The sequence below is a fragment of the Mobula hypostoma genome, chromosome 20 (assembly GCF_963921235.1).
Source record: "Mobula hypostoma chromosome 20, sMobHyp1.1, whole genome shotgun sequence".
Taxonomy (NCBI): Eukaryota; Metazoa; Chordata; class Chondrichthyes; order Myliobatiformes; family Myliobatidae; genus Mobula; species Mobula hypostoma.
Window position 1 is genome coordinate 49,946,587 of NC_086116.1, and position 18,095 is coordinate 49,964,681.

Genomic DNA, 18,095 nt, shown 5'->3' on the forward strand with positions numbered 1-18,095 from the left:
GAGAGAAATCCTGATTCAGGTGAAATGTTGATGGATAAGAAATCTCAGAAAAATAATGTTGTATGGCAGTATTTACAAAAGGCATAACATGGTTTACCATGCCAGTAATGTGATTGATCATCATCTTTTATCTCAATCTGTATGGATTCTATTTTTGTCTTCATTAAGTTTGATTTTCTTCTATTGCCATAGTTATCTCTAATAAGTACTCTCCTGCCACCCCCTCCCCATTATACCCCTCTCATTTTATTCTCAATCTTGATTTTTAGTAGCATCTTATTAAGTTTTATTATGTCTAATTTTCCTACAATAGATTGCCTTCTGCTACTACTTTAATAGTTCTGTTTACAATGAGATAAATGTCTATATAGTATTCTTAATAGGATTTCCTCCCACTATATGGTTAACAATCTTTTTAATCAGATGTGAAAAGCAAACTCCAGATGCTGGAAGGAAAACAAGTTAAGCATAATCTGTGGAAGCAAGTAGTGTAAGATGATGTTTGAGGTGAAGACCCTATACTGGAAATGTTGAAATATTGGTAGTATAGAGGGAAGGGTAGGGGAATAGAGGCTGGTAGGTGATAGGTAGAACCAGAGGGGAGAAAGAGGACCACTATACTGTGATTTCAAATATAATTTTATTATCTCTGACACTTCCTGGATCACATGGGCTACTGCCATCATCTTTGTCTCCCTCTATCTACTTTGATTATACCAGCACCCACCCTGCTTCAGTCAAGGATGCAATCTACTTTTCTCAATTCCTCTACCAGTTAATGGAACCCTCATACCGATTTCTTTCACATCCCACAAGTCTGGTCTTGCTCTCCCTCAAAATAATGTTTTCTTTCTTCTCCACCTCAGCAGCCTCTGCAAACAACATGCAATCCTTTGCCATTTCCACCAGCTCCCAAGTAATCTTGCCTTCACTTTCTCTTCAACACCCCCCCTCAGATATTTTTTTTTCCCAAGGATCATCTCTATAATTCCCTGGTCCATCCATTATAGCCACTCACCTCGCCTTTTCCTTTGCACTTCTAGGTGTAACACTTGCTTCTTCACCCCTCTTCCTTCCCCTCCCCCTCCCCGAGCACCAATCAGGGACCTAACCACCACCTCCAATTGAGGAAGATGTTCATCTGCACCTCTTCCCACCTAGCTTCCTCTGCATTAATAGTACCAAAGAGGCAATGTGAACATTCTGTGGACTACACAAGTTCTGTCTGTAATGGAAATCTCGAATTTCTGGTTGTATGTCATTTTAACTCTCCCTCCTGCTCTCACCTCAGCCTTTTTCATTGCTATGGAGAGGCCAAATGCAAGTTGGAAGGACACTCCTTGGGTGCCTTACAAGTCAGTGGCATGAACAATGGTTTCTTGAGTTGTAAGGAGATACTGTTGGAAATTGAAAAATTCATACCCTTGATGTTTCCTCACCACACACATATTAATTCCTCCAATCACCTTCCAGTCTCTATGCCAGCCAGCTGGTTTCCTTTGCCCATCATCCCTTTCAATTTGATTCCACTCAATCTATCCCTAGGCCCCTCACTCTCATAGTGCTTTGCAAAATATCCCTGTGTGCTTCATACAAGTTTCATTTAAAGACACTAAAAACAGATAATCAGATACAAACCAATGCTTTTCACGGAAGGTAATTTTAAGATATATTTTTAAGAGCAATTATATATGGGAATACCTAAGACCCCAAAAATAGAAGATCCCAGTTCAGCCAGGATTACAAAGGAGTTTCTTGAAAGAGGAAGAGCATAGCAGTGAAGTACCATAAAAATGTGCCAATTTAAAAATTGCTAGCATGTAGCTCTTGATTAAGCAATAAAAGGTAATAGTGACGAGACTTGTGAGAATAGACAGAAGCAGCATAAAGTTAGAGAGACGAGGCGACTACCAGCATGTTAATGTGCTATTACCTAAAATCCACAGAATCTTCTGTTATAAATGGCTGTTCCAAAAATAGAATTGGTTCAATTTCTTTCAACCTTACCAAGCGAAGGCCAAATATGTATACAACACAAAGGGATTCTGACAATGTAGTTCCTTGGTTAAATGAATTTATTGTAATGAAATAATCAGTCATGTGTAATATTAGTATCATAATCCTAAAATTGAGCAAAAACCAATAAGTCTGACTTATAGAGGGAAGAAGGAAGCTTTGTCACATACAGTACATGAAATGTTAACTCCATCTCATTCTTTTTAGCTCTTTTTTTCTGCAGTTGTTGGTTAACTTGGTGCTTCAAAGACTTCCATTTAAAAGATCTTTAGCAACCGCAGTTTTTTGATTGGAATTGGGTGAAGATATTATAAAAGATTTGTGGCAAATTGCGGACAAGTCAAGTTTATTGTCATTTAATTATTTACATGTATATTGTCAAACGACTTATTTCTCCAAACCAGGTTGTAAAACATAGTACACGTAACACATATATAAACACAATAACTTGGAAAGTCAGGAAAAAATCTGCAGATGAATTACGCATAAAAAAAACTAAAATTGCATAAATTAAGTATTGTCAGGCGCTACTTCAAATGTGAGGCGGCAGGGAGTTCAGAAGCCCAAATGGCCTTAGGGAAGAAACTTTCCCATCCCGACTGTTCTTGTTTTTACGCAGAGTTTGCTCCCTGATGATAGAAAGTCAAAGAATGCTGGATGGGCAGGATCCTTGATAATAGAGCCCTGCGTATGCAGCACCCTTGATAAATGTCTCCGATAGATGGTGGGTAGATAGATCCTTTCAGTTGTTCTCACAGTCCTCATGGGGACTTCCAGTCCTATGCTCAGCTGGTCCCATACCTGCTGGGGACACTGCTGTGTCTTCTTATTCAGGGAGGTGATATTGAGGGACCAGGTGAAGTCATCCGTGACGTGAGCTCCCAGGAACTTGGTGTACCTAACTCTCTCTACGGAGAAACCAGGTATTTGCAGAGGGGGTTCATTCATCTGCCCTTCCTGCAGTCCACAATGATTGCCTTAGTCTTCTCCACATTCAGACTTATGTTGTTGTTCTCACACCAGTCTACCAGCCACTCCACTTCCTCTGTGTACTCCAACTCAACATCGTTGATGGGTTCATTCACAAGCTTGATGGGCACAGTTTGAGCTGAATCCTGTGACACAGGCAGGCTGAACACACAGCCCTGGGGAGTGCCAGTACTCAGAGGAATGGGACTAGAAATGTTCCTACCACACAGGTAGTAGTGAGAATAATACAATGGTCACAAAAGCTACAAATTCTGGTTCAGCTTAAGGCAGTAACCAGGAAAGTAATAAAACTTAAGTTGGGGAAAATATGACTCATTCCAGTGGAATAGTAGCACAAGCCCTGCTTAAATCATCAGAATTTAAGTGGAACTAACTCCATGTTTAGGCATAATGGGCAGAATAAAGCTAAGAAAGAAACAGAAAAGATGAAATACTAGAGTTGAAGAGGCTGGGAGGAAACCATTTCTAGAGACACTGATTACAATTAGATAAACAGAAGTGAAATGAATTGGGGCAACTTTTCAAAGTGGAGGAAAATGCTGTTTTTAATCATCAAATGACTAGAAGTTACTTAAATCTTACATCCATCCCACACAGTGAGGGAGTAGAAATCTTTGTGTTATGACACCATTGCAATGTACAGACATGAATTTAAAAGTGTAATGAGTTGTAGAAAGAAGCTGTCTTGTAGCCTGTTGGCTCTAGCTTTAACGCTGTGGTACCATTTGCCAGATAAAAGCAGCTGAAACAGTTTATGGTCAGGGTGACTGGTGGCCCCAGTGATCTTCCAGGCCTTCTTCCTTTACCTGCTGCTATAAATGTTCTCAATGGAGGGAAGTTCAATTCCATATATGTGCTGGGCCATCCGTACCACTCTCTACAGTGCCCAGCGATCAAGGTTGGTGCAGTTCCCATACCAGGCAGTGATTCAGCCAGTCAGTATGCTGTCAGTGGTGCCCCTGTAGAGTATCTTAAGGATTTGGGGGCTCATACTCAACTTCTTCAGTCATCTGAGGTGGAAGAGACACTGGTGTGCTTTTTTTTGCCACAAAGCCAGTGTGTATAGTCCAGGTAGGCTTGGTGATGTGTTTTCTGAGGAACTTGAAGCTACTCACTCTCTCAGCTGCAGGCCCATAGATGTTCGTTCCTCCTGTAATCCACCATCAGCTCTATTGTTTTTTGGACATTGAGGGAGAAGTTGTTATCTTGGCACCATTGTGTCAGGATGTTAACCTCTCCTTTGTAGGCTGACTGGGACCAACAAAGCATAACTAGTTAGGAGTACTAATGTTGTAAGAAGACAAAAACAATTTCACAAGTTTCAAAGAGGGAGCAAAAGCCACAAGGTACATACACTCGCAAAAACCTGCACTGCAACCTGAAGTGACACAGTGAAAGCAACCAGCAAATGAACAATAGGTAATCCCAAATTTACATTATCCTGAAGGCACTTTGTATATATACTTACCCAACCTCCATGCCTGAACTTGAAATTAATCACCTGAACAAAGTTAACTAATTAAATAGGAAATATGAATGAACTTTGGAAGACATGGAATACCTGAAGAAATTCCAGCTTAATTTTTCAAGAGGATGTCTATCATAATGGGTGAGTCAAACAATGACTGCCTTCTTAACCAGGAGCAGAGAACAAGTGATGAGCATCCCAGCAAGATCACATTACAAGCTAAGGTGAGCTACCAAAAAGCCTATGCTGATGACAAGAATAAAAATGGAAAAAAAAAATTGGGCTGTAATTAGAAAAGGGAATTAAATATGACAAAACAACTGAATATTTTCCCATTGTTGGATGATGATGTATTGGGAACAGACCAAATGAAGGCATTATTAGTTTTAAATGTCAACAAGACTCTAGACATTTTGGATTTAAATATTATTCCAAAATCATACATATAGCATTCTATGTGCAGCTAAATAATTTATTATTGTAAATTATCTTGCCATTGCCATTCCAATAAGCAACACGACTTGTGGAAACAAAACAGTTTAATTAGACAGTCACAAGCACCTCAAAACATTTGCTATTGTTACAATACCAGAATTATTTATCCACAATCTAGTTATTGCAAAGGCAGATGGATAAACCAGCAACTGGTAGATTTAGAAATAGTGGCACCATAATTAAAGTGGACAATCAGAATAAAACTAGTCAGTCTACTTTCACATCATTGACCGTTTAGAGGTTAGTGCACACCTGAAGACCCAACAAGTAGAAAATCTTACTACTGATGAGAGAACATGCCTGAATTGCAATTTGACCACATTTGCTATCTAATAAATTTTTTAATTACACACAGCAACTCAAATACTCGAACTAACATTTTGAGAATTCAATGCTTCCATGAATGATTTAAAAAAAAATCTATTTACATTGTTAATCCCTGAAAAAACTACAAAGACCAGTGCAATTTGTTGTGCCACTGTCTGATGCTGAGAAAGCAAAGCTGTAAACAGACCAAGGTCAACTTTCCTTTTATGCAAATCTGTAGGGTTTGCTATATAGCAAGTTATTTTAAACCAAGTTTTAACATATTCACTTTTATTTTAATATCAATTAGTATCATCTCTGTACTAACAGCAAAACATTTTAACATATAATCTTTTGTGACAAAATATTAAATCTGCACATAGAAAAATCATGTTTTCATTTTTGTTCCTTTTGCAGCTTAAGTACAGATCACAAATCTTTTCCTTGGATATATACCCCACAATGCTGAAGCACAGTAAGAAATTTTAAAAAAAGGTAAAACTTTGTGGAGGATAACTTTTTTTGGGAACTCATAAATAATGATAGACAATTAGGACTATTGCAATGATTACAAAATGGGCAATGCAACCAAGCAATTTGCCTCCTTTAGAGGACTGAAATAGGACTAATGTATTTCTGAAAGTCTGGTTAGTTTGCAAAATTACTTACAAGGCATTAATAAACACAGTACCCAGCAAAACAATATTTAACTCTGAGCCAACATAAAAATTATACAGCCTCATTTGTAAGTAAATAAGCTCCAAAACATGCATTCTCTCAGCACAAGTCATTCATGAAAATATTATAGGTTAAGTCCCATTTCTGTATTATATGGAAAGATATTTTACAAGAAAATCTACAGATTTTACAAGAATAATGCTTCTTTTCCATTGGATACAATTGTACAGCTCTTTGCAATATCTCAGCTACTTCCTTACCTTATATAGTAGCATCTCCCCTCTACCTTATCATTCAATATTAATACTCATCAGCTAAAACAATTTTCATAAATAAGTACAAAAAATATCCAAATGCATGAAAAAAAATCTTATTACTTTCAAGTTAGGAAATTCAACATGAGATGGTCAGGCGACACAAGAAACAAAGCATCAAGACATGTTAAGTGTTTTCAGCAGAGTCAGCTACCTCTCGCTAAAGACAAAACTACCCTTCCCAAAAACACAATGCACAAAAGCAAAAGTTCAAACATTAACTGTACTTGAGTGAAAAGCGGCCTGATCTTGGAGGCTTGGAATTACACCCCGATGCTTCAGAGTTTGCCACTTTGCTGGGTCCATGATAAACATCGTCAGCTCTCTGAAGAAAGTTGTAAATGCTGCTAAGAGCCAAGCCAGGGGTGTCTGAGGCATTCTGCTGCAGAAGCTCGTTTCTCAGGAACCATTTCTAGCATGGGCAGCAAGAAGTCAGTGAACTGCACAGCTTCCTCATGAGGCCATCCATATTTCTCAATAAGTACATCAAATAGGCTCCAGGGTTTTAGTTTTGTAATGTGCCGTAATTCTCCTGTGTATAAAATAATAAATATTAAGTAGAAATAACAGGAGTTTATTAAAAATCATTTGGGAAAAGAAAAAATCCTGAAATAAAATAACTTTTTCTTACAACATGGAAGTAGTTTCTATAAACTGATGCCTATAACATAATTAATATATAGGTGGAATTTCACATCACAAATTATTTGGCTTTTAACTAAGAAATACATATTAAAATCTTTATGGGGTGCTTAACTTTGTCTTTGAAATAAAATGAATGAGCACACTATCAACCTAACTCTTCAGGTGATTTTCCCTAAGATAAATTAAATTTTGACAATACTATATTGCCAATCATGCACTAAAACCCACAGAATGTTGAGAATTTTAAACACTCCATACTTGCATCCTTCGTACTACTCATTTGAATTAGCATCAGGGATCACATCACTGCTCAGTTTATTTAAAATGCTAGTTACTCTCTGATGTACAATGCAATGATTTAAAACTAAATCTTACAGATCCTGCTGAAATCAATTTTTTAAACCACTTACAGAATCACAACTTTTTCTGAAAACCAATTCATCACCTTTGTTCCAATGCAAGTCAGTCACACAGCACAGAAATAGGTCCTTTCGACATCATGTAAATACTTCCCAACAGGATTCTACATTAATGCAGTTTACCAGTATTAGATCTGTAACTTTCTATGCCTCGACAATTCAAGTGCTTGTGAAGATACTTTTTAAATGTTGCGTGTATCTGCTTCCTCCACCTTGTCAGAAAATGCAATCAGATTGCAATGACCTTCTGTATATTGGGGGGAAAAAAAACCCACCAATACCTTCTTATCTTCTCATTCATGATATTAAACCCATGCCGTCAGTCACAAGTGTAAAGTGCAGGGGGTTTAGCACACGGCCTTGTGGTGCACCTGTGCTGATGGAGATCGTGGAAGAGATGATGTTGCCAATCTGAACTGACTGTGGTCTGCAAGTGAGGAAATCCAGGATCCAGTTGCACAAGGAGTTATGAGCTCAAGGTCTTGAAGCTTATTGATTAGTTTTGATGGGATGACAATATTGAATGCTGAACTGTAGTTGCCATTCTGATGTGTACATCTTTGCTGTCCAAATGTTCCAGGATTGAATGAAGAGGTAGTGAGATGTTACCTACTGTTGACTTCTTGTGATGGTAGGCAAATTGGAGCAGATCCAAGTCACTTCTCAGACAGGATATGAGATATTCCACAACCTACCTCTCAAAACACTTCACTGTGTATGTAAGTACGACTGAAAATGATCATCAGTGATGTAGGTTACCATGTTCTTCTTGGGCAGTGGTGTAGGTGAAGTCAATTGAATCAGGTCGGTATCTCAAACTGCCAAGGCGAGACATTAAAGATATTGGTGAACACTCCAGCCAGTTATCAGCACAGGTTTTTAGTACTTGGCCAGGTACCCCCTCTAATCTGGATGCTTTTTATGAGTTCATCCTCCGGATGGGCTGGATTTGTTTTCCTCCTGGAGCAAAACAAACCCAGCCTATCCAGTGTCATCTCATTATTGAAAAATTTCATAATAGACAATATAGAAATCTCCTCAGCATCCCTTCCACCAGACCCACTACTAATCATGTTGTTCCCATTGTGTCTGACCAGAGCTCCACACAATGCTCTAGCTGTAGCCTAACCAAAGTTTATAAAACACCATGTTAATCTCCATGCTCTTTATATTCTTTTGTTCAACTAATGAAGCTCAGTATTCCCTATGCTTTCTATATTACCTTTTTACTTGTACTGCAATTTTTAAGGATCTGTAGATTTGTTGTGCACTATAATCCTGTTTCTCAACACTCCCCAAGACCTTACCTTTATGGCATATGATCTGGACATATTAACCCTCCAAAATTGCCTTGGCCTTTCATTTATTGAAATCTGAAAGACTGTTCATATAAATATTAACTGTCAATATAATAATTTCAAATCCAATTCAATTTCCTTAAAGTAAAACTGAATGAATCACAGTGCCACTGAAGTTTCCATGGAAATATATGCAAAAAGCTATGGTACCCGTAATAGTAAACCTAGTCCCTCTTCAGCAAGTGTTCCCAGCCCTTTTTATACAATGGACCCCAGGTTGGGAACCCCTGCTCTACAGCAATGCACAACTGGAGTAATCAAAGGGACTCGAGTAACACGTCATCACCATATAAAACATACAATTCAATTGGATTGTTGCTCCAGATTCCAGCATCAGCAATGCTCTCTTTCTCCATTTAGTATCAGTCAGTTTTCATGATGCATCATTGCCCCTCATCTGAGTACATTTAGTTACATCTTATAAACTCCATATCTAAAAAATTTATCAAGTCATAATTTCATAAAGCATCAATTGCATTTGCCGAAGGCAGAAGTCTTGTTCGAGATATCAATTGGTTCACCACAAAAAAAAACTGACCTACAGACTCACTAATTTTACCCTCAACACTCAAGCTTGTTATATTTACAGCCCAGATGACCACAAACTGAATCTGTTCAGCCTCTCCTTACACCACACTAACTGCTCTACTATAGGCTTTCTATTCATCCTGGGAATTTTCAAGTCAAACCCCACACCTTAAAGGAAGCAGCCTGTGACATCAAGGTATGTGAAATACAGATCACAATGAAAGCTGCAGCAAACCACCTCTTGGGTTGTTAAATTTATTCATACCAAGTTTCCCCAAGAGTCTCTGATGCATCACTGTACCAAATACTTTAAGTAGAGTCTACATTAACTTTATTTACAATGTTGTCCAACCAGTTTTGTCAACTCCCAACAATTTCAGTGGATTATTGATGTTTAGTACAAAATAATTTTATTGCACAGCCTCATAACCACCTCTTAACACTCTCAAAAGATTACATAGAATATTTTTGGGCTAATAAAAATCTAGATAATTTGTATTATGTTTAAAGCAGATGTCCATCAGGCAACTAAGCACAACACAAGAAAATAGGTTATTTCACTTGAGCCCCTCTTCATAGGAATGGGAACAGTTCTCCCTCTCCTACCCTCTGTCGAAAAATCCAAGTTAACAATAAAATGATCCAATCTTAAACCAGATTACTCAAATCTATTATTTCCCTTTTGATCCATAAAGGCAGATCAAGTTAAAAGTCTTAAGAATATGGTATTTTTTATAGCGATGGAATGTTGCACCACATATAACAAGACGTTATGAAAGTTAAGACATGGAAATCTTCAAATCTATTGCTCAGAATCATTCAATTTATGTGCAATTCAGCAAAGTAAATGCCGCAAGTAATCTGGATCTTTAAAGAAATGCTCCCTAATCTGTCTGCCAGTAGGTTAGTTGCCTACTGTTTTTTGGAGAATTTATATTGAAATCAAAATAGCTTTGCAATAAATATATTTTAATTTCAGCAGCCCAGTTTAATTTCAGTCAGGTATTTTTAAACCTCAGATTAACTTAATCAATTCATCATCACGCCTTCTTTCCTGGTTATTGTACAAAGTAATTCCCTGCAGTAGCAATATTTGGGTCTTTAAACGTTTGGAATGTTTGCCAATTAATTTTAAATGGTTATCACGTATGAACACAGGAGTTCACCACTCAGTATCTTAAGTCTGTACTGCTATTCAATATAATCATGGTTAATCTGTCCCAGTCCTCATCTCCTCTTCTGTGGCACTTTGTCACTGTCATCAATTCCCCAATATTTCAAAAATCTACCAAACTACTACTTTCAATATTTCAATGATACAGTCTCCACAATCTCCATCTACTACAAGAAATTTCCAGTCATTTGTATTTTAAATGACTCTTGAATCTTGCCCTCTTGTTCAAGATTTGCCCACCAGCTGAAACATCTTTACATGCACCCTAAAGGTTTTATATATTTCACTAAAATCACCCCTCAACCTTCCAAACTACCAAGAAAATAGATCAAATTTCTTTGGTACTTGTAATAGGATAACCCTTTCATCCCAGTATTTAGTCTATTGAATATTGGTTTCAATGCCAGTAGACCCCTTCTTAAATAAGGGGACCCAAACGTTGCCTCATTAATAATCTCTGATTGTAAGATAACTTCCCCATTTCTTAATTCCAACTCTTGCAATTCAAGTCCATATGCCACTTGCCTTCCTCGCCACTTGCTTAAGTGACCTGCAAACTTGGACAATAAGACATCGGAGAATAAAGCCATTTGGCCCACTGAGTCTGCTCTGCCATTCAATCATGGCTGTTTTATGGGGAGGAGGCAGGAGATTGGGGTTGAGAGGAAAATTGGATCAGCCAATAGTGAAATGGTGAAGCAGACTCGATAGGCCAAATGCTCTAATTCTGCTCCTATATATTATGGTCTTATTTATTTCCCTCTCAACTCCATTCTCCCGCCTTCTCCCTGTAACCTTTGATACCCATACTAAAACCTATCAACCTCAACTTTAAATATACCCAATGACAAGGCCTCCACAATTGTTTGTGGTAATGAATTCCCCACCTCACACCAATAACCTCTTCTCTTATCTGCAACCCTTCTCCTATCTCTGCCTGCACTAGATCTTTTCATGTTGAATTACCAATAAAACATCAGCCAGCTTGACCTCAGCATTCCTCTCTCCTCCTCAAACCCACACACTCTCATCAACAATACAAACCTTTGCTTAAAGCCTGCAAAGGGAGTGCTGTTGTAGTGTGGTGGACTAAGTTCTACCTTGCTGAGGCCAGGCACCTTCTCTTACCCCTTGAAAAGGACCGCACTCTAGACCATCATGCCACTGTCTTCTGGACCTTCACTAACGTCATCAAATCTGGAGACCTCACATCCACTGCCATAAAGTTCATAGTTCCCTTACTCATTTCTACCTCCAACCCAAGATCCACAAAACCTGACCAGGTACCCATCATCTCTGCCTGCTCCTGCCACACAACTCGTATCCGCTTATCTCAACTCCATTCTATCCCCCTTGGTTCAGTCCCTTCCCACCTACATCTGTCAATCTTATCAACAACTTTCAATTCCCTGGTCCTGACCACGTCACCATGGATGTCCAGGCCCACTTCTGACACCTCTCTCCCCTTTCTCAATTTCTCTCTTCATCTCTGGAGATAAACTGACTACCGACATCTTTTATAAACATACTGAGTCCCATGGCTATCCTATGCCTCTTCCACCGTGTCCTATAAAAATGCTATTCCATATTTCTCAGTCCTTTTGTCTCTGATGCAACAGAGATGTCCTTCTCTTTCAAAGAATGGGGTTTCTCTTCCTCCACCAATGACGCTCCCCTCACCTGCATCTCCTCCATTTTTCAGACATCTGTGCTCACCCCATCTTAAAAGGATAGGGTCCTCTCCTATTACCTCATGAGCCTCTGCATCCGGAATCAGATTCAGGTTTATTATCACCAGCATGTGAAGTGAAATTTGTTAACTTAGCAGCAGTTCAATGCAACACATAATCTAGCAGAGAAAAAAAAATGAATTGATTAAAAAGAATGCAAAAACAGAAATACTGTATTTTTTTTTTTAAAAAGTGAGGTAGTGTCCATAGATTCAATGTCCATTTAGGAATCGGAATCGGAAGCTGTTCCTGAATCGTTGAGTGTGTTCCTTCAGGCTTCTGTACCACCTACCTGACGTTAACAGTGATAAAAGAGCATGCCTTTCGTGCTGGAGATCCTTAATAATGGACGGTGTCTTTCTGAGACACCGCTCCCTAAAGATCTCCTGGGTACTTTGTAGGCTAGTACCCAAGATAGAGCTGACTAGATTTACAACCTTCTGCAGCTTCCTTCGGTCCTGTGCAGTAGCCCCTCCATACCAGACAGTGATGCAGCCTGTCAGAATGCTCTCTATGGAACAACTATAGAAGTTTTTGAGTACATTTGTTGACATGCCAAATCTCTTCAAACTCCTAATAAAGTATAGCCGCTGTCTTGCCTTCTTTATAACTACATCGATATGTTGGGACCAGGTTAGATCCTCAGAGATCTTGACACCCAGGAACTTGAAGCAGCTCACTCTCTCCACTTCTCATCCCACTATAAGGATTGGTATGTGTTCCTTCGTCTTACCCTTCCTGAAGTCCACAATCAGCTCTTGCGTCTTACTGACGTTGAGTTCCAGGTTGTTGCTGTGACACCACTCCACTAGTTGGCATATCTCACTCCTGTGCGCCCTCTCATCACTATCTGAGATTCTACCAACAATAGTTGTATAATCAGCAAATTTATAGACGGTATTTGAGCTATGCCTAGCCACAAAGTCATATGTACATAGAGAGTAGAGCAATGGGCTAAGCACACACCCCTGAGGTGCACCAGTGTTCGTCGTCAGCGAGGAGGATATGTTATCACCAATCCGCACAGACTGGGTCTTCCAGTTAGGAGGTCGAGGATCCAATTGCAGAGGGAGGCACAGAGTCCCAGGTTCTGCAACTTCTCAATCAGGATTGTGGGAATGATGGTATTAAATGCTGAGCTATAGTCGTGAACAGCATCCTGACGTAGGTGTTGTGTTGTCCAGGCCAGGGGGTCCCCAACTTTTTTTGTACCATGGACCAGTTTAATGTTGACAATATTCTTGCAGACCGGCCGACTGTGGGGGGGGGGGGGGTGGTGGTGGTCAAGTAGGGTTAAACTCACCTCAACATGTCTTTTACAGTTAGGGTTGCCAACTTTCTCACTCCCAAATACGGGACAAAAGTAGCAGTCAAATACAGGACACTTGTGTTTACCCCAAGAAAGACCATGAAGCCTTGCGCGGGCACCTGTGTGCGCATGCCTGTACGTGCCAATTTTTTTCTACAAATTGGTTTTGGTTTAATCTTCCTGATTCTATTAAGTGAAACTACACTGTACATACATTTCTACTTTATATAGGCTGTGTATTTATCATATCATTCCTGCTTTTACTATATGTTAGTGTTATTTTAGGTTTTGTGTGTTATTTGGTATGATTTGGTAGATTATTTTTTGGGTCTGGGAATGCTCAAAAATTTTTCCCATATAAATTAATGGTAATTGTTTCTTTGCTGTACGCCATTTCCGCTTACGAACGGTTTCATAGGAATGTTCTACCTTAGCGGAGGAAATACAGGACAAGGGCAGTCCCGTATGGGACAAACCAATTTAGCCCAATATACGGGATGTCCCAGCAAATACGGGACAGTTGGCAACCCTATGTTCAAGTTCAACAGTGCGTGACAGGGAATGAGGAAAGGTGCAGCTGACTTATATCGTTTCCTCACGGCCTGGTAGCAAATGCTTTGCGGCCCGGTGGTTGGGGTCCACTGGTCCAGGTGGTCTAAAGCCATGTGGAGAGCCACTGAGATTGCGTCTGCTGTTGACCTATTGTAGCGATAGGCAAACTGCAATGATTCCAGGTCCTTGCTGAGGCATGAATTCAGTTAGCCCCGACCATCCTCTCAAAGCATTTCATCACCGTCGATGTGAGCGCTACTGGGCAATAGTCATTAAGGCAGCCCACATTATTCTTCTTAGGCACTGGTATAATTGTTGCCTTTTTGAAGCAAGTGAGAACTTCTGCCCATTGCAGTGACAGGTCGAAAGTGTCCTTGAATACTCCCACTCGTTAGTTGGCATGGGTTTTCAGAGCCTTACCAGGTACTCCATCGGGACCTTCTGCCTTGCGAGGGTTCATTCTCTTTAAAGACAGCCTAACATCAGCCTTTGAGACAGAGATCACAGGGTCATCAGGTGCAGCAGGGATCTTCACAGCTGTAGTTGTGTTCTCCCTTTCAAAGTGTGCATAGAAGGCGTTGAGTTCATCTGGTAGTGAAGCATCGCTGCTATTCATGCTATTGGGTTTTGCTTTGTAGGAAGTAATGTCTTACAGACCCTGCCAGAGTTGCCGTACATCTGATGTCACCTCCAACCTCATTCGAAATTGTCTCTTCACTCTTGAAATAGCCCTCCACAAATCATACCTGGTTTTCTGGTAGAGGCCTGGATTGCCAAACTTGAATGCCACAGATCTAGCCTTCAGCAGACAACATACCTCCTGGTTCATCCACGGCTTTTGGTTTGGGAATGTACAGTAAGTCTTTGTGGGCACTAACTCATCCACACAGGTTTTAATGAAGTTGGTAACAACTGCAGCATACTCATCCAGGTTCAAAGATGAATTCCTGAATTCAGTCCAGTCCACCGATTCAAAGCAGTCCTGTAGGCGCTCCTGTGCTTCCCTTGTCCATACTTTGTTGGTCCAACACATCATTCTCCACAACTTCTGCCATCTTCAATGGGAACTTACCACCAGACACATCTTTACCTTTTCCCCCACCCACCACTATCCGTTTTCCACAGGAATCTCCCTCCGTTATTCCCTTGTCCATTCGTCTTTCCCCACTATTTTCCCTCCTGGCGCATATACCTACAAGACAGAGCAATGCTACACCTGGGCATTCACTTCTTACCTCACGTCCATTCAGGCCCAAAACAGGCCTTCCGGGGTGAAGCAACACTTCACCTACGAATCTGTTGGAGCTACCTATTATATCTGGTGCTCCTAATGGCATAAATTGGGGGACCGCTTTGTCAAGCACCCCTGGCTCCATCCCAAAAATGGAATTTCTAGCTGGCCAACCATTTAATCCAATCCCCATTCTCATTCCAACATTTTGATCCATGGTCTCCTCCTCTTCCGTATAATGAGGTTACTCTTAGGGTGGAGGAGCACCACTTCATATTCCATCCAGGTTGCTTCCAACCGGATGGCATGAATATTGATTTCTCTTTCTGGTAATGTTTTTTTCTTTTTTTCCCTCTTCTCCTCATCTGCGGGTCACCTCCCTCTGATGCCCTCCTTCTTCTGTTTCTCACATAGTCCACTCTCCTATCAGACTCCTCCAGCCATTCACCTTTCCCACCCACCTGGCTTCACCTATCACCTTCTAGCTTGTCCTTGTTACCACCCATCCCCACCTATTTTTTCTGGTGTCTTACCCCCTTTCATGAAGTCCTGTTGAAGGGTCTTGGCCTGAAACATTTGACTGTTTACTCATTTTCATAGATGATGAGTTCCTCCAGTATTGTGTGTGTTGCAATGATTTCCTCAGATCCATCATCCTCTGGCTAAAGAAATTCCTCCTCAGCTATGTTCTCAAGAGATGTCCTATTCTGAATCTGTGCCCTCTGACCTGGACAGTCCTACTATTATATAACATTATCTGCACCCATTAAGCCTTTCAATATTCAATGGTGTTAATGAAATCCCCTCTCATTCTTCTAAACTCCAGTATCTTAGCTCAGACCCATCAACTGTTCCTCTTACGTTAACTTTTTAAATCTGGGGATCATTCTCATCAATCTTCTCTAGATCCTTTCCAATGCCAGCATATCCTTTCTTAGATATGGGGTCTAAAACTACTCAAAATGTTGTCTGACTAATGCCTTATAAAATCTCAGCATTACATTCTTGCTTACAAAATGCAATGCTAACATTGCATTTGTCTTTGCCTCAACCTGAACGTTAATCTCTAGGGAATCCTGCACGAGGACTCCCTAATCCCTTTGCACTTAATATTTCTGAATTCTCATCTAATTTAGAAAATAGTCTATGCCTTTATTCCTTTATCAGATTTATTTACATGACCCCACACTTCCCTGCACTGTATTCCATCTGCCAACTCCTTGCCCATTCTAATGATCCAAGGCCTCCTGCAGTCTCCCTGCTTCCTCAACACTACCTGCCCCACCATTTATATTTGTATCATCTGCAAACTTGACAACAAAACCATCAATTCCATCATCCAGGTCATTAACATAAAATGTGAAAAGTAGTGGACCAACACAACTCCTGTGAAACACCACTGGTCACTGGCAGCCAAAATGACCCCCTTTATTCCCAATCTTTGCCTTCTGGTAGTCAGTCAGTCTTCTGACCATGTAATAACATGATCTCTTACCTTGTTTTGTAGCCTTATATGCGGCGTTTTGTCAAAGGCCTTCTGAAAATCCAAGTAAATATCCATTCTCTCCCTCTTGTCTATCCTGCCTGTTATTTCCTCAGAGTTCCAACAGATCTACCAGGCAAGACTTCCCCTTAAGGAAACAATGCTGACTTTGACCTATTTTATTGTGTGCCTCACAGTATCCTGAAACCTCATCCTTAATAATGGACTCTGTCATCTCCTCAACCACTGAAGTCAGCCTAACTGGCTGATAATATTCTGTCTTTTGCCTCTCTCCCTTCTTAAGGAGTGGAGAGACATGTAATTTTCCAGTCCTCCAGAATAATTCCAGAATCTAGTGGATCCTTGAAAGATCACTACTAATGCCTTCACAATCTCTTGAGCTACCTCTTTCAGAATCTTGGGGTGTAGTCCATCTGCTCCAGTGCAAGCGGAACAGTTGTCTGATGTGTTTATGTACACTTTTAATTACTCCATCTCCCAGTGTGTAGTGCCCCCATTTCAAATCATCCATCATTATCCCTGTACCTAAGAAAACCAAGGTAGCTCAAGAGATGGTGGAGGAATTAGTAGTGATCTTTCAAGAATCCACTAGATTTTATTCCAGAAAGTAGCATGCCTGAACAATTGGTGCCCTCTTGCACTCACACCAATAATAAGCAAGTGCTTTGAGAGGCTAGTCAAGGACTACATCTGCAGCATGCTAGCACCCACACTGGATCCCCTACAATTTGCCTACCAACAGAACAGGTCTACCGATGATGCCACAGCCGCAGCACTACACACCGTCCTCACTTACATGGAGAAGAGGGATGCACATGTTAAAATGCTGTTCCTGGACTACAGTTCAGCAATCAACACCATAATTCCCTCCAGGCTTGACAGGAAGCTGAAATACCTTGGCCTGCACCCTGCCTGGTGCAGCTGGATCCCAGACTTCCTATCGGATCTCCGACAGGTGGCAAGGATGGGCTCTCAAAATAACAACCTCTCCCTCAGTAACCAAAAAACAAGAAAGCTGATTGTGGATTACAGGAGGACCGGAGACAAACTCACCCCAATCAACACCAATAGGACTACAGTTGAGAGGGTGAGTAATTTGAAGTTCCTCGGTATACACCTCACCTGGACCGTACACACTGGCTGTGGCAAAAAAAAGCACAACAGTATCTCTTCCACCTCAGGTAGCTGAAGAAGTTTGGCATGAGCCCCTAGATCCTCAACACCTTCTACAGGGGCACCATTGAGAGCATAGTGACTAGCTGCATCACCGACTGGTATGGGAACTGCACCAACCTTGACCACTGGGCACTGCAGAGAGTGGTACGGACAGCCCAGCACATCTGTGAAGGCCTGGAAGATCATCAGGGACACCAGTCAC

The 18,095-nt window shown here is 40.5% G+C and overlaps 1 protein-coding gene across 12 annotated transcripts in view; it reads right to left on the bottom strand.

Moving 5' to 3' along the window:
- Positions 1 to 4,919: 4,919 nt before the first annotated feature.
- Positions 4,920 to 18,095, bottom strand: part of LOC134359513 (SRSF protein kinase 2-like) — a 230,446-nt gene continuing 217,270 nt past the window's right edge. For 6 of the 12 annotated variants that reach the window (XM_063072868.1, XM_063072878.1, XM_063072870.1 and 3 more), the window contains one exon: positions 4,922 to 6,799. In XM_063072868.1, coding sequence (XP_062928938.1) covers positions 6,615 to 6,799 — 185 coding nt within the window. In that variant the 3' untranslated portion in view covers positions 4,922 to 6,614. Of the gene's footprint in view, positions 6,800 to 18,095 lie in introns of all 12 variants that reach the window. The other 6 variants (XM_063072874.1, XM_063072872.1, XM_063072873.1 and 3 more) reach the window with 3 other exon arrangements.